This window comes from Cucumis melo, chromosome 4 (genome assembly GCF_025177605.1).
Source record: "Cucumis melo cultivar AY chromosome 4, USDA_Cmelo_AY_1.0, whole genome shotgun sequence".
In the NCBI taxonomy this organism is placed as follows: domain Eukaryota; kingdom Viridiplantae; phylum Streptophyta; class Magnoliopsida; order Cucurbitales; family Cucurbitaceae; genus Cucumis; species Cucumis melo.
Genome location: NC_066860.1, coordinates 3,306,021 through 3,326,806, shown reverse-complemented (window position 1 = coordinate 3,326,806; position 20,786 = coordinate 3,306,021). Strand labels below are relative to the sequence as shown.

The 20,786-nt window shown below is 31.2% G+C and overlaps 2 protein-coding genes across 4 annotated transcripts; both read left to right on the top strand.

The window, feature by feature from the left end:
• The first annotated feature begins 4,780 nt into the window (after nucleotides 1–4,780).
• Nucleotides 4,781–6,585, top strand: LOC103503818 (probable sugar phosphate/phosphate translocator At5g25400). Its single transcript, XM_008468180.3, has one exon. It carries the CDS (start codon nucleotides 4,991–4,993, stop codon nucleotides 6,038–6,040), a length of 1,050 nt encoding a protein of 349 aa, XP_008466402.1. The 5' UTR covers nucleotides 4,781–4,990; the 3' UTR covers nucleotides 6,041–6,585.
• Nucleotides 6,586–11,072: 4,487 nt separating this feature from the next.
• LOC103503816 (uncharacterized) lies at nucleotides 11,073–20,113 on the top strand. Of its 3 annotated transcripts, none has more exons than XR_007820218.1 (14): nucleotides 11,073–11,409; nucleotides 11,865–12,001; nucleotides 12,118–12,251; nucleotides 12,377–12,522; nucleotides 12,682–12,761; nucleotides 12,919–13,176; nucleotides 13,526–13,636; nucleotides 15,067–15,189; nucleotides 16,383–16,504; nucleotides 16,573–16,642; nucleotides 17,296–17,388; nucleotides 17,626–17,753; nucleotides 18,236–18,370; nucleotides 19,762–19,910. XR_007820218.1 is itself a non-coding variant. In XM_008468177.3 (14 exons), exons 1-14 carry the CDS (start codon nucleotides 11,274–11,276, stop codon nucleotides 19,897–19,899), a joined length of 1,818 nt encoding a protein of 605 aa, XP_008466399.1. In that variant the 5' UTR covers nucleotides 11,094–11,273; the 3' UTR covers nucleotides 19,900–20,113. The 3 variants fall into 3 exon arrangements, 2 of the variants coding, with proteins under 2 accessions (XP_008466399.1, XP_008466401.1); XM_008468177.3 differs by having other exon boundaries at nucleotides 11,094–11,409; nucleotides 18,229–18,370; nucleotides 19,762–20,113; XM_008468179.2 differs by having other exon boundaries at nucleotides 11,392–11,409; nucleotides 11,865–11,964; nucleotides 18,229–18,370; nucleotides 19,762–20,113.
• The last annotated feature ends 673 nt before the right edge of the window (nucleotides 20,114–20,786 follow it).

The following is a 20,786-nucleotide window of genomic DNA, read 5'->3' as shown; positions in this document are numbered from 1 at the left end:
CGATATCCTTTGAATTTAGGTCCGTCCATGAACTTATGAACTTTAAGTGAATATTTTTTTTTTGTTATATTACTAATTAAATAATATAATAATTTAAGATATGACTAATTATCATATTTAATAACAAGAAGGATAATAATATAATAATCAGCTCTTGACTTTGTTTCCTTTTCATTGGCAAACACATCAAGCAAAGCCACCACTTTGGCCTTTGCTTATGGAAACCCAAATGATTGCTTACAAAAGGTGAAAAGCTTTTGTTTTATTTTTTAAATATATATTTTTTGTTTGAAGTCTACGAAAATTAAACTTTTTTATTTGTTAAAAAGGAGTTCTAACTTTAATATTAAAAAAATTAATTACAATTTTAACATTATATATATATATATATATATATATATATATATATATATATTGCTAGTAAACATGGTAATTAATTGAAAATTCCCCAATATAATAATTAATTAGGATAGTTTTAGGAAAGGTAAATTGTTGAAAGGTTAAATTTGACAAAATATTTACAAAATATAATCAAATTTCATATTATATCAATGATAGATATTGATAGACATCGATATGCTTCTATCAGTGATAATGATAGATACTTTATAAGTTTTTATGATCAATAGAATCCAAAACTTTCCTATATTTTGTAAATATTTTAGTTTATTTTACTATATTTAAAAATGTTCATTTAGAAAATTGAATCGCAAAAGTGCTTTGGAGTATTAGAACGTGTTTTTGGTTAGAAATTGAATTAGGTAGCAATATAATCACAATCATGTGTGTTTTTATACACATTTATAATATGATTTTTTAGTGGACGTTGAGTTTTTTTCTTCTTACAAGTATAAACATTAATTTTTTTTTAGTAATATTAAATTATTATTGTTACGAGTGATTTTGGAAAAGAAGAAAAAAGAACCGATCGATAAGGACAAAAGAAAATTGAATAGAAACAATACATAGCCACGAAGAACCAAAGGAGGAAAGTTGAATCTTTTAGGCTCTAAACTTTTCCTCAAGGAACTCTACTTGGACATTGGGTTCGAGTTGGGCAATTGATCCAACATTCCTTTGTTCCTGACCTCGAACTAAGACCAATGAGCTCGATTCTTTAATAGGCACGACTCCTAGCCTAGAAATCATACATGGATTCGATTAAGTTATCAGATAACCTTATTCCAAACAAGAACCTCTAAGAATACTTACGTTAACATCTCTATAAATACATAATTAAAACCTGATCTTCTATCTAATCAAACTCCTAATTATATAACCTCCACATTATTTTATTCTTTTACTTGAAGCATCACATTAGTTTGCAAGTTTTCTTTTTTACGTGTCACATGTTTTTTTTCCCTTCAAACAAATTCACTATTTATCACACAAAGTTTAGACACCTTTTATCTGTTCTTAACTTTGCCAATAACTATTGTTGTGACAGAAGAAGCATAAATGTTAGATTTAAATATAGTGCAGTGATTTTTTAAAATTAAACTTAACTTTGTCTCGTTTTTTAAATATTTTTTTTCAAGCAAAAAGAGTTAATTTTCTAAAATCAAATTCTAATAAAAAAATAAAAAATTTAAGAGACATTTTCAATAATAGCAAAATATTTAAATTATTAATAACAACTCTCTAACTTCTAAATTCTTTTTCAAAACTTGATTTAATTTTTTTAAAATATCGAGAAAAGGTAGATTGAAAAAAGATTTACCGTTACAAAATATTTAAAAGTAGGTTTTTAAATATTTAACAAACCTGATTTTAAAAAATCAAATAGTTATTGCTAAAAAAGAATCATAATATAGTTTTCAAATTCAATCTTGGTAAAAAATAATAATAATTCAATTTAAAATATGGTATGATTAGATATATTTTTAATTATTATTGTTATTCTAATTATCATCCTCACGACTTATTTAAAATATCGTCTTATTTTTTGTATTGTAATAGGATGTGTTTTTAGTCTTTTTTTTTATATATATATATAAAAAATAATTCTAACTTTAATTGTTTTGATTTCGAGTGGTCAATTTAAATTTTTTAAAATTATTGTTGTTATTTCCCTTTTTCTAAATAGATGGTCCAATTTTGCAATTAAGTATAATTAAAACAACCTACGTACACCTCTTAAATGCTATTTATGTCTTCCTTCAATACTCTTCTTTCAACTTACATTCTTTTAATTCCTCAACCTCATTAATTAAACACATTTAATATGTATACGTTAATTTATACTCTTAAAATTTCAATTGCATTAACTAAACTCCGAAACATAAACCAAAAAAAAAAAAAAAAAAAAAAGAAAAATCATTGTATCAATGAAAATGTATCAACTTACTTTGACTTTTAGCTGAAAAATTTATGTTTGAGTCTAGTAAATTCTTATTTCAATTAATTTAAATCTTTTGTTAAAGTATTTTCAATATTAATTAAAATAAATAAATAAAGAGATTTTTTTTTTTATTTTTTTTTTTTTTATTTCCTTTTCTTTTCAATAAAGTTTGAATTGATTTTTTTTAATATAAATATATTCACTAAATCACATGTAATGTGTAATGTTTTAAAAATAAAATATAGTAAAAGGAAAACCCAATTTAAAGGTATCTCCAACCCATCAAGGGAAGTCCTTTGACTTCACTTCAAGATCGGCAACATGTTCCCATTTTTGGTTTATTAACCCTTTTTTTCCCTTCTTTTTAATCATAGTTTATGGAACAAGCCAATATCTCTTTAATTCAACTCTATTAAAGTTTTTATCTTTTAATATATCTCAAATTGCTAAAATTACTCTTTAAGTTATATGAAAAATAAATAATTTTTTTGATTTTTATTTGGTCATAAATACTGCGAATTAAAAAAAATTGAGTTATAGAATTTAGTAACCGATTTTGTTATTTATTATTAGAGATACTTTTAAGAATTTCTTAAACTAATTACATCTATCCTTATATTTATTTACTAATGTTTTTTTGAAAATATATGTATTCTTAATAAGATTTTGAAACATTTATATTTATCTTATTTGTTTTTACCATTTTAACGTTGTATTAAACTAGTTTTAAACAAATATGTTAATTATATACTATGTAATACAACATTTTAGAAAGTTGGGTATGTTGTACAACTGAGAATAGTAGAACCGTAACAAATAAGTTTTTGTTATGGCGTTTACAATGCTATTTTTATGGTAGATGATTGAAACTTCCAAATATTACGATTATCATGTATGTTCCATTTGTATCTTCTTTCAACTTTTTATTGAATGTATTTAAGGTAAATTTTTTTCGTCCTCAATCTATGTGTCTTGTTTGACAGTTACTGGGATGATTGCAACAATTTGAATCTCATTTGTTACAATTACTTGAATCATTATATCGGCTAATGCTGCTGGAAATTACAATATGGCTTGTCTACACCCTAATTAGATTTAAGTTTTGATTTTGACCTCAATTTAGTCTCTTAGTATTAAAATGGTACAATCTTACATTCAAGGTCGGTTTCAATTTGATCCCTAATTTTAAGATTTTATATTTTTATCTTCAATTTTTTCTTTTTTGTTAAATATTCAATTTTTTAGGTCAACTTTGAATATTGACTTTTCAACATTGACGTCAATGTTTATTAATTAGTTTAAAAGAATTACGACGTAAAACTTTTAAATTTAATTTTAGAAGTGATAAAAAAAATAAAATTTAATTATTTTAAATTTATTAACATAAATCAACGTCAACGAAAAATTACTATTAAAAATATAAATACTAAAATTTAGGGACTAATTTGAAATAAAAGCTAAAATGTCGATAGGAAAGAAGTAAAATAGTAACATTTTGAAATCCATACCTAAATTGAAATCTAAACGCTAAACTTATAAACCAAATATAATGTTTGGAAATCTAAGAACTAAATAGAAACCGATCCAACACAAAAAAAGCATAAAGATATTTTTTCCTAAATTATAATTATAGCAGCAGTTAAAATTGGATTATTAATCCTACAATAATAACAAAAATTAGATCTAAAATTTCCAATAAAAAATTACAACTTAACTGAATTTTGCAATATCAGTTATTTGTTAATATAGCTTTAAAATTATCTAAAAAAATATATAAAAATCTAGTTTTTGAGAAAGTTAATTTGTTGTTAATTTGTTTCTGAAATAAATATCTGGTTCCCAATTATCCCTACTTTTTTTTTAAAAAAGGGAAATTATCCATGGTCTTAAAAAAATAATTATTATCATTCCATATATGAATATATAATATACACACATGCAAAGGATATACATAAAATCAATATAATAAAACGTATTCATTTTTTTTGTAAAAAAATATTCATTTTCTTAACATAAAAATCTTTGATTATCAATTACAAATAGGAATTTTCCCTATAAAATATAAAAATATGTTTAAGTTTGAGAGACTAAATTTATATAAAAGTGATATTTCATTCTAATTGTATAAAAAAATTATATTTGAAAATAAGAAAGAAAATACGTGGAGGATTATGATTGGAGGTTAAGAAAAATAAATATGAGTAGATAGACTCAAATATTTTGGTTTGAATTTGAAATTCAAACATGGCAGTCCCTCAATGATTCAAGAATTTGGACACAAGACAACAAAATAAGACAATTCTTTCCATTTTTGACCCCACAATTTATTTATTATTTCATTTTTTTTTCACCAAAACCCAATAACAAAATAAACAAATAAAATGAAAATAAAAACAAATAAAACCACAATTGGATCTATAAAAATTAATATTTTTTTCCACAATTAATTGTGAATTTATTTATTCTCCCACATTACTCTCCCTTTCCCTCTCTGTCTCTTTCTTCTTCTTCTTCTTCTTCTTCTTCTTCTTCTTCTTCTTCTTCTTTCTTTCTACCCTGATCCGTACTCAAATCAAGTTCAGTCCTTTTCTCTGAACCCGCCATTGTTGATTCTTCATCACCTTCTGGTTCGTCTCCATTTTCTGTCAAATGGGTAAAGGCGGTTCTCTCAGTGACAGTGTTCTAAAGAAGATTATTCTCTCGTACACTTATGTCGCAATATGGATCTTCCTCAGCTTCACCGTCATCGTCTACAACAAGTTTATCCTCGACAAGAAGATGTACGATTGGCCTTTTCCGATTTCCCTAACCATGATCCATATGGGTTTTTGTGCTTCTCTCGCTTTTCTCCTCATTCGCGTCTTCAAGCTTGTGGAACCAGTTTCAATGTCGAGAGATCTCTATCTATCTTCTGTTGTCCCAATCGGAGCTCTCTATTCTCTCTCTTTATGGCTTTCTAATTCCGCTTACATTTACCTCTCTGTCTCCTTCATTCAGATGCTCAAAGCTCTGATGCCGGTCGCTGTTTATTCGATCGGTGTTCTTCTTAAGAAAGAAGGTTTCAAGACGGAAACCATGGTGAATATGCTTTCGATTTCGTTTGGTGTTGGGATCGCTGCTTATGGTGAAGCCAAATTTGATGCCTGGGGTGTAGCTTTGCAACTTGGTGCCGTTGCATTCGAGGCGACTCGACTTGTTCTGATCCAGATTTTGCTTACATCTAAAGGAATTTCGTTGAATCCCATCACTTCTTTGTATTACGTTGCGCCTTGTTGTTTTGTTTTCTTATTAGTGCCGTGGATCTTCGTTGAGTTCCCAATTTTGAAGGCTACATCTAGTTTTCATTTTGATTTTGTGATTTTTGGCACTAATTCCTTCTGCGCATTTGCCCTAAATCTTGCTGTGTTCTTACTCGTCGGAAAAACCTCTGCCCTAACGATGAATGTTGCCGGCGTGGTTAAGGATTGGCTCTTAATCGCTTTCTCATGGTCGGTGATTAAGGATACTGTGACTCCAATCAACTTGTTTGGCTATGGATTGGCTTTCATCGGAGTTGCATATTACAATCACTCGAAACTGCAGGCGTTGAAAGCGAAAGAGGCGCAAAAGAAAGCCGCTCAGGCCGATGAAGAGTCCGGAAAATTGCTGGAGGAAAGGGAGAATGATGGATTGGGGAAGAAGAACGAATCTGAAGATTGAAGGTCAAATCAGAAAGGGACACAGATTATAGCAATAAATTAAGAAGAAGAACAAGAACAACAAAGAGATGAATCAATATGAACAATTGGGTCAGGTCAGCAGAGGGATTTGGGATTTCTTCTTCATCAGCTCAAATTCAGGTTGTTTTTTTCTGAATTTCATCATCCTCCATTACTGTTGGTAATATTATTAGGTGTTTGAGATTTACTTCTGTTGCTTGGTTACAATGCTGACAGCCATTGATGGATCTTCTAATGTGTTTTTGTAGAACTAGAGAATCTCAAATGCCATTTTTTTTTTTTCCTTCCTTTTTTTGCTTTCTTCACAGTGTCATCATCTTCACCTTTTTCCCAATTTCAAATTTTCTTTAGAAACTTTTCTTTTTATTCAATGAATGTTCAGTTCAGTGGTTATTTAGGAGTTGTATTTCATTGTTCTTTTGTTAATGTCTTATGATACTTATGGATTATATTATTTGGGTTTATGGATATTGTGGAGATGTGATAGCAATAAAGTTATATGTGTAGTCTAATAGTTCTGTTTAACACCATTGCTGATCTGACTATTGATTGCCTAACAAGGCTAGAATTGGATTTTCTTTTGTTTATGTAACTCTTCATTCCGTTCATAGATGTGGATCTCGGACTCACGACCGAGAATAATTTTTCAAAATCATGCAAAGAAGGTTTTTTTTTTTAAATACAAAGTTAACCTGGGGAACTACCTCTATAAAAAATCTTGGTTTAGTAAAGTCTCAACTCGATGAAGAGTCAAGGTCGATTGGTTTTGGTCGGATTGGTTTAGCACTTTAAAATACTTTTTGATTTGAAATCGACTCTATTTTTTCTACTATGTTCCTCTAATTTTTAGTGAATTGAACTCTTACTGAACTAAAATATTTATAAAATATCATAATCCGTTGCTATATGTTATTACATGTGTCTATTTCTGTCATTATAATAGTTTTGGTTTATTGTGACTATAATATTTTGCTATATTTATACATATTTTTAAGAGATTTTAAATAGAAAAAAAATCACAAAATATTTACTTCCATAAAACAAAATTAGTTAAACTTGAATTTTCTATATAAATATTTTGTTAAAGTATCTATTTTTTTTTTTTTACAATTTTTCTATTTTTCCTTTTAAGTTTTGTAATTTAATAATTTGTCATATATGCATACATTATTTCTGAATATATATACACGACTTCAAAATCTATCATATTATGGTTGATCTTTAACATAACAAACGTTGAAAACGAGTGGAATAGCAGTGGCCTCCATTTTCATTTTTCATCCAACATTATACGCTAATAAATTTCTATTCAAAGGTAGTTTCGATGCATTTGTAAAAAACCAACGCTAATATTTAAGAAACTCTTAAAATAAGTAGTAAGGTTTCGAACGTAGTTTGAAGGAACCAAATTTGCAATATGACAATCAAATCAAATTTACGAAGTTGGGTTTGTTATTTCTCTTCTTCCACCAAATGAATTCGTAACTTTTAAACGAGTAAACAACCCCCTAACCTAATCTTAGTAACTTGTGACACGAATCTTGCTAAGTTTATATAGTTTTATCTAGTCATAGTTGTTAAATGTTGGCTAAAGGTTTTTAAATTTATATGTACATTATTTGTTACTTGTATAGACTTGGTAAATGCCCAAAAAAATCAAGTTGTCCCATTCACAATGTTAAAAAAAAGAATGCCTCAATTGGTATATTGGACAAACTTTATTTTGTTATTTTGCTATTTTGTAAAAGCATGTAAATTGGAATATTCTTTATTGCTAAAACCTAATTATGTACATATATAAAATAAATTGCCATTTTACCTTTTTTTTCCCCTTCTTGTTTGTACATTCTTTTGACTCAAAAATTGATTCTCCTCCCTCTTACGCTTCTCGTGACACGGAGAGAATCGATAACTCTAAAATAGTTAAAATCACTTCTGATTAAAAGCATTTTTTATTAATCTACGAACTTGCAGATCAGTTTTATCCTCTAATTTTAACAAATTAGGGACGTAGTTTTGTGCGTTGGTATGTTTTTGTTGGTACATTAAGTATAGTTTTTTTTTTCTTTCTTAGTTCAACGATATGCAAATATGAGATGAAGAAGTTTTGACATGTTAGTCAAAGCTTGGCAGGTAAGGAAAACAAATTAATTTTTTAAAAAGTCAAAGTCAAAGTTAAGTTATTTTTTAAGAGAATTTATTTTAAATGGTAAAACTATAGAAAATATTTATAAGGGATAGTTACAAATATGCTAATTAGATTCAAAATAATTAAAGATATAACAACATCCGTCAAAGTTTATCGATGATAGAAGTCTATAACCGATAAATTGTACTATATTTGTAATTTTTTAAAATATTGTTATATACTTAATTATTATTCCTAAAATTGCCACCAATTATAATTATCCTATTTAATAGTTATAACAATATTTTATTTTTATTTATCTGAGATAAATCCCAATAGACTTACATATACATCATGTTCTTCTAGATTGTTTCATATCTTTATATGAGTTTACCGAAGTTTATCACGAAAAGTAAAATTTTACTATATTTATAAATAGATTAACTCATTTTTGTAATATTCGAAAAAAATTCATTGTCAAATTAAAAAAAAATATTGGTATATACCTTTCCATATATACACAATATTTCAAAATAATCTTTTATGTACATTTGTCAAATATTAAACCAAATTAAGAATTAATTAATGTTGATATATTTATCATGTATTTACAACTACAAATATCATTTAAATCCAACAATCCAAGAAAAATTAAGAACTACTTACAAAAGAAACCAAACAAAGAAATTAGACACAATACTAGGTAAAAATAAAAAAAATATCTTGCTTACAACAATTCATGAAACGACGTCTATCGAGAGTGTTGAACGCTAGAGAAATTCTTTAAGTTAAAGTGTGAACTTCAAATTCCTTCCGATAAAGTTAAAAATAACTGCATTAAAAGAAGAAGTTAATAGTCGAATCTTCTTATTCACTGATATGTTCTCCTCAACATGTGAATTACCTGATCTAAGCACGTGTTGAAAAATGAAATATATGTGTTACATTTATATTGGTCTAATTTGAAATAAATAAGTTTCATGGGGCAATATTTAAGAGAAGAAAAGAAAATATATGAAAAGTTGTATATTAATTTCAATTTCAACATGATTAATGTGTACTATTTCTTTTAAATTGGGATTTAAAATGTCTATACTTCTATTTGTTGTACTTGAATATTTTTATTGTTAATTTCGCCAATATTATTAATTATTAGAGCTACAAGCTTATAACTTAATTAGTAGTTAATGTTACTCCATCTAGAATGAGAAGAATAACGATACTTAGCTATATATAATGGTTGCAAATATATTTGTGCGGAAAAAAATATATTTTTAAAAAAGAGTAAAAAGGATTTTCATGCAACCAACCCTGATTGAAAAATTAATGATTGTTAAAGATAGATATAGTTTTAGAAAACACCTAAATAGTCTTTTAATCTAAAAGTATAGGTCTTATGAGCGAACCTAGTAAAGGTCTACGATTTATTTCTTTGTAGTTTATAATGAAAAAGTATAGGTGTACATAAGTCGGATTGGTCGGGTTGGATGCAAATTATGGACCAATTCAATGTCTTCAGTTGATAAAAATCAAACCTATTAGTTTAATGTGCAAGGGTCAACCCTCCATAATTCTGAGTTTGATCATTGAATTGGGAGAGAGTTGAAGATGAGGCTATAGAATAGAGATAAGTGAAAGAAAGTTTCGAAGACGAGGAGAGGGGGGCGTTGGAGAGAGATGAGAGAAAGGAAGAGGGAGTTTCGAAGATGAGGGAGGAGGTTGCCAGACACTAGATAAAGATGAGAGAAAGTGCAAGGGAGTTTCGAAGATGGGAAGAGGGCAGATACATAAGACAAGGGCGATTACGACTGAACTAAACATCTAATTATATATATACATACTCGAGTTAGGTTAGGTTGAATCAACTCGACCCCTAAATTCTACAACTTGACAACCCGTCCAAATCTATATTTTTGCAAATTTAATTCAACCTTGCAGTTTGGTTGGGTAATGGTCAGGTTACAAGATTTTTTTAACAAACTTAGGAAAGAAAGGTGAATGGTTTGAACCTGATAAGCCTACATTGGCCTTGAGAACCAAGACCACCTCTCGCCCTTCGTGGAGGCCCACCTCTTATGGGCAACCATATTGTAAGCTATTTGATCAATCCAAAACAAACGTTTTATGTCCCACTTAGAAATGGAATCCAATCACTTGTTCCTTTGTTAATAAGTGGTCACAACTCTATGGAAAAGTATATCGGATAGCTTTACTCTTCATTAAATGCTAACTTAAGCATGAGACTTACACAACATCAGAGTTCCATTCTCTCTGTTTGAATGTCCTCTTTCTTCCTCAAAGTACAAATTTATTATTGCAGAAAAGTAAAGGTCATAGAAGACTTTCTGTACAAAATTTGTTACCTACATCTATTGGTTGACATAATAGAAAAAAAAAGAAGAAGAATTGCATGGACACATATATTACAGAAATATATGATAAAGTGTTTGGAACAACTAGTAGAGTTGTGAACTTCGATGAGGGGTTGCAAAATGAAGAATTGTTTGATGCTCACGTTATAAAGAGTACTTAAAAGAATGACATAAAATTCATATATGTTTTAGGCGTGACCTACAAATTTCTTGACTTCACAACTCTACAAACAATGGATTTTACGAATTCCACAACGCTATTATACATAATATCTTACTCTTTAACCCAAACACAATCACCAGTAAAACTATTCAAGATGTTTGATAATTCCGATCCAAAACTCATATTTTAATTAAACGATATAAACCAAATTATAATATAAAACTTATTCGAACAATTTTCAATCCAACTGTGATTGTTTTCAGAAATCTCACTTTCCATCTATCATCGACTAGTCACGCTTTTCAACATCGTCCCACTTTTTTGGTTATCCAACGGTATGATTTCTATCCACGTCATCTGCGCGCGGTGAGTGACCTTTTTGCCGGTATTATGTGGCTGGTTAGCGGGAAGAACACGTCGTCACTTTCCATTTTCCTTCTTCTTTTCGATTTGGAGCTCTCGATTTCGGGGAATTCCTACATTCTCTTCTTCCAGAAAGACTACACGCCATACTTCGCATCGAAGAAGGAGAAGAAATTGCGATTCGAAGATGAAAAGAGGACTTTCGACTTCGTCAATTTCTTCCCTACTGTCGCTGAGGTTCACTCGTCAACAATTTTCATCTTCAAAGTTCGGCGTTGATCCACTTCGTCTTCGATTCCTCTCTTCATTTACGAAGCCTCCAGGTCTCTCTCACATTGGCATTCGCTTTAGATATTTGAAGTATGAAATTAGCATGTGATGGAGTGTATGCGTGTGGAAGTTCATTCTCTTGTTTATGCATAGTGCTGTATTCTTGTGGTGGTTGGTGGTTAATGATTTATGGAAGATTGGATTTCTGGCATGATGTGTTGTATTTCTTTGATCGTTGATACCCCTTTAGTTTGATTTCTTTTCGTTATGGTACGGTTATTTGACGTTTAAGCATTGCATTGATTGTTCTCATTTTCTCGAATTTTAACTTGCTGGTTGTTTTGTTTAGTTTTCCGATGGAAGGAAGCCAAGGTAGGAAGTGGATGGTGTTCTAATTAGTTATTTTCCCCGAGTTCTTGTATGATTCATATTGATTTTGCGTAGGTGCTGGATTTCTCGTAAATTGCAGTTGTATTTCGGACTTGTAATTTGAAATCCATTCTTTCAGGGCTATTAGATAAGTACAGGGTTCTAGTTGAGCGAGGGGAGCTACAACACGATCCTTTTCAAGAGAGAGTGGCTTCCGAATTGGAGAGTTTGCTTGGAAGGTTGGAGCAATATGAAAAGGATATGGAAGACTATCATGTACTAATTGGAATTGATAATACTATGATGCTTGAATGTCAGATGTGCTTTTGCTCTTACAAATAGGTTGAAACCTACTGCTAAGGATTTTTTTTCCTGAATTTCTTACTTTTAAGGTAAAACTAGCTGAGTGGGAGCAGAATAGGGAGAAGGAGAGGCGCAGACTTTTAATGGAGGAAGCTGAATCTAAACAACAGGGTGATGCAGTAAACAAGCGCAGAAGCAAACTTTTTGAAACATTGATGTTTCGGTTAGACACACTTCTTTCCTCAGTCACGTTACTGAGCCTAAAATATTCAGCCGCTCCATTGTGGCATCTGATTATCAACTTTGTAAATTTTGATCTTTTGCAAATATTCATTTATTTTTCCTTAGGAAAAAGGCTGAAAATATTGAACCCGGAGTTGGAAAATGGGTTTCTTACCTTAACCGGGAGAAGAAGTTGGATTCACTTATAGGTCGCTGTCCTGCTGCTCCACATGCTCCTAGAGGACTGTACATATATGGCAATGTTGGAAGTGGTAAGTTCTGACTGTGATAAAATTTTATGTGGCAATCTTGGATATTTGTTATCACTTCATAGGGATTTAAGCTTATAATCTGACTATTGCTCTGATTTATGCTTATAATCTTATAATAAATTTAATTCTGATTTACTGAATTAATTTCTAATAATCTAGGGAAGACAATGCTCATGGACATGTTTTTCAATGCTACTCAAGGAATTGTTAAACATAGACAAAGGTACCATTTCCACGAGGTGAGGAGTTATTCTAGTTTGGAAAATTGGAAACGTTGGACATACAGGACCAATTTCTTTCCAACCATTGTATTGAGCTTTAACATTTCAGAGAGCCATGCCTCCTTTTTCAGGATTGGTCTTGGTCATCAATTTTACTCCATTGTATGTATGGCAGGCTATGCTTAAAATTAACGAAGATATGCACAAGATATGGAAAAATCAAGTGAGGGAGAAATCTTCACAATCAAGCTTTTCGAGTTGGATTATGAATCTTCCATTTGATACAAAAGTGAAGGAGTGGTTGGCTGGAGAAGAAAAATACAAGCAAGAGGTACAGATGAAACACATTCTTCCTGCTGTTGCTGATAAATTTCTTATTGATCAGCAAGCGGGCCATGTAGGAGCTAGCATTCTTTGCTTCGATGAGATACAGGTAAACGAAAATAAACAAAGGGAAAATTCTGGCTGATATGTTTGCTTCATGATTGTACTATTCCTTGACATGTCAAAATAACATATGAAAATTGGAGGACTATTGTGTAAAAGTAGGAGAACTATAGTTTTGAAACTACGGTGGCTAATTTAAGAAAACTAGAGTTTTGAAAATTTGGAGTGAATTATGAGGTGTTTGTTATGGAAAAAGGTTGTTTTTTTATCGCTGATATCTGAAACAAGTTTTGTTCACACACGTTTTGTACAAACAAACATTCTGAGATTAACTACCAATAATTCAATTCATCCATGATGTTTTATTTGTTGGCTTACCTTGTTCTCTCTTTCAGACAGTTGATGTATTTGCTATTGTGGCCTTGTCTGGAATTATAAGCAGATTGTTGAGTACTGGAACAGTTCTTGTAGCCACAAGCAATCGAGCTCCAAATGACTTGAATCAGGTACTATTCTAACTAATATGTTGAACAAGAAGATATAAACTAGCTGGTCATTAGAATTTTAATTTTCCAGGTTATTTATTTTCAAATCTTATGGGGAGGTAAATTATGGTATTTAAATTTATTATGTAATTAGATTTGAATACATTTTTATATTATTAAAATTGGCTCTTTGATTGAGCCAAGTCTTGTAAAATATGAATAGTAGATTAAGGGAATGGAAAGATAAACCAGTCAATGTTTCTCGTCCACATAATCAGTCAACTTTCTCTGTCGTATAGGAAATTGATAATCCTCATTGAAACTAATTAGTAAATGTAAAACTATAGAGAAGGAACATAACTAAACTTTTGAAAGTAATTGAAAAATCAACTTGGCAAAGGAGCATTAGTACAACTAAATGATAGTCAAAACAAAAACACAGGCCCTGCCGATTAGGAGGGGCCACGGCCGTCAATCTTCCCTTTCCTTTGGAGCTGATTACTTAATAACTTCTTTTAGTTTAAACCATTATATTTCAAAGACGAAAAATCATACAGGATAAGGCATTAACCTTTCTTTGATATAATTTCACCTTCTTCCTTAGAATTTTTTTTCCTTTAATGGGAAACAGAAAGATATCCATCCTCGTGTGAAAAGAAAACCCATCCCTTCTAAGCAACTGGTGGAAACGTGAAGATCTTCCTTCAGTTCTCTATTTTTCTCTCAATATCTGCAACAGTTATCTTTTCTTTTATTCTTTGGTGCTACATGCGAGGTTTTCCATTTCCTAAACCTTGCTGAAGAGATCCTGACATGACCAACATCCCCCAAATGTGGCTGTTAATCTTTAATCGTCCAGATGGGAAAGAATCGATCATCTACTCTAAGATGATAGAATCAATTGTGACTATAGATTTTAGCCTTTTGTCCTCACCTCAAGTATTCACGTCTCTTTCTGTAATGTGTTATAATCAATCATCTCAGAATCTGGGACAGCAATTCAATCTGGGTTTGACTACGAATTTCATTGGTTTCTCTGTATTTTGCTTGCCATTTTGAGTTCCTTGATATTCTGACTGGTTGTGTCACTTAAATAATCTGATCTCAAAGTCAGACTTGGAAGCTAAAAAATTGTTAAATCAACAGGAAGTAACTCTCTTAACAGGATTGGTCTCAAACATATATTTTTCAATCAATTTATTCTCCTGCAATTAGTACCTTCTTTAAGTGGCCATTTCTTACCTCCATCAGAGCTACTAATAGAACTATGGGATCTAATCAGTAGTAAACCATAATTATAAAAATGGGCGCACTGTAAGCAGAACATTAGGCGAATGTTGAGGAAATAATTCCAAATAAACCACTTAACCAGTCAAAATGCAGGTACGCAGTGAACTTGTTATTAAAATTCATATCATTTTGATTGTGTCAGACGGATTTTGTTAATACAGGATGGGATGCAGAAGGATATCTTCCAAAAGTTTGTTATCAAACTGGAGGAGCATTGTGAATTTGTTCTTATTGGCAGTGAGATTGACTACCGGCGCTTTATAGCACAAAGGTCTTTTGACCAGGTGAGACTATTAACAGTTTAACTAGGTATTCAAGGATAAGCTGTACATACAATTTTGAAGTATACTTTGTTGAAGGTATATCTTATCCAAATGAATATTTCCACCTGAAGCTTTTAGATCAATTGAAGTTGTGAAAACTTGATTGCCTGTCCTACCCAATTTATCTTTAGTTGCTTGTTTAATATCATTTACACAAAGCACAAGTACTTTAGTTTCAATGATGTGTATGTGACGCATCAGAGTTGAATTTATCAATACTTCTTGGATACTTAAATTAGACTGTTGGATCTTTTATTATTTTTTAAATCCACTTTGGCACCTAGACATTATATGTAGAAGAGTAATGAAATTTGAATGTTTTTAAACTCCGAATCTTCGTTCTCACATAGGAAGGAAAAAGAAACCTTTTTAACCTTATAATTAACCTTCATGGTTTGGCCTAGTGGTAAAAAGTGAGACGTAGTCTCAATAACTAACTAAGAGGCCGTGGGTTCAATTCATGGTGGCCACCTACCTAGGAATGAATTTCTTACGAGTTTCCTTGACACCTAGATGGCGGGTTGTCTCGTGAGATTAGTCGAGGTGCACGTAAGCTGGCCCAGACACTTACGGATATAAGAAAACCTTATAATTAAATGAATATATTTGACTTTGAATTTTCTTTTCCTATATGATATTGAATCGTTTGTCTTTCAATGTTCTTAATATGTGTTTTTGTTAATCATGTTGTACAATTTTCTAATCTTTTATTTTTAATGTGAATGTTTAAATTGCCTTTGTTTTCCATGGAAATCATTGGCATACGTAGTTATTGTCTTCCTTTCCTAGTTTATGGGAAACTGTTGGGTTGGTGGGTTCATGGCGTACAATGGTTGTGTTATATATTGACTTATGCGAGACTGGTTAATGCTTCGTATTGGCTACTGACTAGGAACTGGTGCTTTCTCATCCACTCGTGTTATTTTGATCCATTCCATTATATAGTGGTTTTTTTTATCATTATTTTTCATTCATTTGGATGACTTTTCACTCGTTGAATTTCTTGAGCAATCTTTATTGACATTGGTGCATTGTATCAATGGGTTTAACACCAGGCAGTGGCAGCGTGAGATGCTGATATTCATTTACTGGTTTTAGTTTTTTTCCTACAGTGTTTCAAATTTTTATTAATTTATCATTGGATGCACATGTAGGTGCACTATTTCTGGCCTTTAGATTGCACATCAGTGAGGAAATTTGAAAATATGTGGGTAGAAGTCACCAGCCAATTGGGAGGACAAATCACCTCTGAAACTGTTCCTGTGATGTTCGGAAGGTACTTACTAAACATAACTCAAATTTGTTCCATGAGGTTGCTTTACCAATTGTATCTATATCGATCAGAAAATTGGAGGTGCCAGAAAGCTGCAATGGAGTGGCACGATTTGCATTTGATTTTCTCTGTGGTCAACCGGTATTATGCTTATCTTTGTATTACTGACACAATGGTATACAATTACGTTCAACTTGCTTTCTATGCATTTGTTATGGTGTACAATTGATAATTAGGATTGTTGTACAGAATGGTGGACATTCCTACAATTGTTAGTATAGTTATTTCTGTGAGTTATGATTAATATATTACGCAGGAAGTCCATCTGATATTAATTCAAACTTCCTGCCCTTTGTTGACCACACGATCTTATAGCCTGAGGGGTTAAGAAGTACCAATTACAAAATCTTAAAGATAAGATCTTGGTGAATGGTTTCCTTGTAGATCAATGTAAAAGGGGAAAGGTTAGATACCTTTAGATAATCCTAAACGAGACCGCTTTGTTGATCTGCAACGATTTATCTGATAAAACATAGGCTATTCCAACCTTTTAGAAAATATGCTCTGATTTGGAGGATTCTTGGTCCATGGTAATTAGTTGTTGGCTTATCAATTTTGCCACAGCTCTTTGTGACTGAAAATTTTGACTTTACAAGGTTTTCTTTATCTCTTGAACCAATGCATTCTATCTAGAGAGAAGACGTATTGACTTGGATATTACACTCTGAGAGGTATTTGTAGTTGTTAAATATTTCATTATGTCGTTATTATATCGTTTTAACTGATCTCTATAGGTAGGTGCTGCAGACTATATTGCCTTGGCCAAAAACTACCACACTGTCTTCATATCCAACATCCCAATAATGAGTATGCGCATTCGTGACAAGGTATGAGCATGCAGTTTTTCAAGCTTCAAATTTCAATCTGGCAAATGTTACCAGCCTCAGTGGCTAAATGCAATTTTAAGTGAGCATATTGTACTGGCAGCATCCCTTGGTAATTTGCATGCATATTTAATTGAAGGCTCTCTCTGCCCTTTGACACCTTTGAAGCATAATATTGAATATCTTTCGTGCTGCCACCATTTATACTCATTTTAAGCTTAATGAGTTGCCTTTTCTCAGGCCCGGCGGTTCATCACTCTCATTGATGAGCTATACAATCACCATTGCTGCCTATTTTGCTTGGCAGCTACGTCAATTGAGGAATTATTTCAAGGGACTGAAGAGGGTGCGCTTTTTGATTTGGAGAGGTGATTGTTCCTCCTGTGTTTGGGATGAACATTGCTTTTTTTTTTTTTTTTTTTTTTGGGGAGAAACTCTGTATGTGAAGGCTGCCATGAAGTACCATCTTCATTTTTAGATGTTTCCACTTTTAAGTGAACTTTCTAACTTCAGCTCGAGTAAATTGATCAAGTACGCTCATTTACTTGCATTTTTTAAATGACTAACAGCTAGAAGAGTTTGGCAAACGTGTTAGTAGATGATGGCATCTGCACGCATTCAGAGTTTAGTAATTAGTGTTATTTCCTGATTTTAGTTGATATGTCGGTACTTTATGAGCATATATGTACATTGTTGGATCATTGCGATTCCCTTTCTTATAAGTAATAGACCCTCATCGTTCACTTTAAAGACTACCAACTTTGAAATGGGTTCTATCTTTTGAGCATCAATTTAAGCTTTGCAATTGCAACTGTGCTATAAACTTAGTATCTCTCGTTGCAGTTTTCAGTTTGAAACAGAGGCAGAAGGGGGAAAGCTTCGTCGAAACGTCCTAGTGGAAGGAAATGTAGGATCAGTGGGTGCTCCAACTGCAATTGTGTCAATGCTATCTGGTCAAGAAGAGATGTTTGCATTCCGTCGAGCTGTAAGTTTCCTTTGTCTCCTTGGCTTCTATAATGGTTTTTGTATGATATGCAAAAAGTGTCTGTACTTGTGTCACTACACTAAGAATACTAGTACGAAGCAGGTGTATTCCATGGAACCAACAGGTTATGTTCGTGTTTGGTTTTTTCTCTTAGTATTAAATTTATGCGTGGGACAAATTTTTAAGTATGTTACTAATTTTCTGTGCTCTATATTTGGTTGCTTTTGTTATTGAAACTACATATTGATAATATTCTTGTGGTGATTCTTACGGTTGATATTATCTATTCTTGTGGTGATTTTTAGGGTTGATATTATGAGTAATTGCATCCATTTTTAAGGTTGATTTTGGGAGGCTTGTGAGGTAGAATGCTAATTTACATTTAGAACTGTGGACGGAGAGTCATTTTAACTCTTTAGTAATGCTAGTTAAGATTAGAAACTTCAGCTACGTAATTCTGGTCATAAAAGGTGCATTTCTAATTCGGTTGAATTAGAAGTTTAATCCCCGAACTATGAAGTGGCAAGTGATTGTCTATTCAAGTTTCTTATAGGCCCTTAAATTTTAATTTTTTATTTAATAGATCCTTAATCTTTGACATACTAAAATTTTAAAAATCAATTAATTTACTAAGTGTAAACTTGAATCTTGTCTAATCAAACCCATAACTTTCAATTTTGTATCAAGTAGATTCGTGATTTTAAAAAATATTGAATGGACCAAGGACTTATTAGCACAATTGAAACTTTAGGACCTATTGGCCACAAAACTAAAAGTTTAAGGATCTATCAAACACTTTCTAAGTTTAGAGACCTAATAGATACAAAACAAAGACTAAACTTATAATTCTACCTTCTAATTTTTAATGAAACCGCAATATTTTATTTATTTTCTTCCTTTTACAATGAACGGAAAACAAATGCACTGTCCTATTGTTTCTTTTTTTCTTTTCTTTTTTCAAGCAACAATGAGAAAAAATGCACTGTCCTCTTATGTTTTTTTTAGACAATTTGTTTTTAGCTTTTATGGTAACAGTGGTCTTCTCCATCCTAATCCTTTGACTTAGAAATCCTCAAGGAAGTTTACTCTGTGTACCTTCTGTTTATTACCATTGTCTTCTCCACATTAATCAGTTGATTTATTTGTGATGTAACATCTATCGTTTTCAACTCTATGAGCTTTCCAAAATTATATATATAATAAGATCAAGGGTCAAGAGTCAAAGACAAAAACTTTTAAAAGCTTAGAGGTATTACTGAAACCACTAACATAGTTCACATAGTTCACAGATGTTTTGGTAGTTTTGAACTTTACACATATAAGAAAAAAAGAGAAGGGAAGTATTTTGTTGGATATATTGTTGTGTTATTTAGAGTTATCGCTGTGTGTAGGTTTCTCGATTGATCGAGATGCAGACACCTTTATACTTGGAGGGAGTGCGGAACATTCATCCATATTTCCAAAGACGAGAACAAGAATCATCAGTTGATCCTCCAGCCCCCAGGTTTCAGTTCCATCAATTATCTTGATTTTATAAGGTACTCTCCTCCATCGTTCAAATTCTCTCTAATCTCTCATGTGGGGATAAAATAAGGGGAATAGATAGAGATAGAGAACTCTCCATCCAGATTACAAAATAGGATATATATATTTAATTTTTATTCTATTGCTTCTGAGGCCTGTTATAAAAATCACATTAACTAATATAATTGAATAAAGCTTTAATAATCCTCATTGCCTTTATTCCCTTCTCGTCCTACCCATTAATAATGTTATATCTTGTTTGATAGTCTATAATGTCACTCCCACATGCACATTGTAATACACTGTGATTGCTCAAAGATTTGTTTAGAATACATGAAACATATTATTAGGAGGGACGCGACAAACATGAGGAACATAGTTCAATTTACGTGGTGTTTATATTTTTTGGAAAAGATAGTAAATAGCACAATTCAAGAAATAAACTAAAAATATATTATAAGGATAAAATATTTGAAAAGAGCAAATGTTGACCAGTCAACTACTAAATTTTTTAAAATATCAAATCCGTCGTTAAGTGACAATCATTGATAGAAACTATCACTATAGCTACTATCAACGATAACATTTGATAGCACATCTCTCAAATTGAAAATTATCAATGATGACAGTTATTGACGAGGATGATCAATTTTGAGAAACTGTAAAGGAATCTTTGGAATGATAGTTGGACTTGGGATATTTAGTCTTTTACCAAATTTTTGTGTTATACGTGCAATTATATTATCCATGTGCAAGACATCCTATTATTTTCTTTTGCTTGAATATCATTTATGCAACCTGGCCTTTATGTTATCAAACTTAAAAGGTATTTTCTTTTGCTTAAATATCATTTATGCAACCTGGCCATTGATTTTCATATTAGCTTCTGAAC

What these genes read in the sequence shown, in the direction of transcription:
- LOC103503818 (XM_008468180.3), top strand. Translation starts at nt 4,991, where the DNA reads ATGGGTAAAGGCGGTTCTCTCAGTGACAGTGTTCTAAAGAAGATTATT.
- LOC103503816 (XM_008468177.3), top strand. Translation starts at nt 11,274, where the DNA reads ATGAAAAGAGGACTTTCGACTTCGTCAATTTCTTCCCTACTGTCGCTG. An exon ending in CACAAAGGTCTTTTGACCAG is followed by an intron (nt 15,190 to 16,382) that starts GTGAGACTATTA and finishes ATGCACATGTAG; the next exon opens with GTGCACTATTTCTGGCCTTT. An exon ending in TGTTTGCATTCCGTCGAGCT is followed by an intron (nt 18,371 to 19,761) that starts GTAAGTTTCCTT and finishes CGCTGTGTGTAG; the next exon opens with GTTTCTCGATTGATCGAGAT.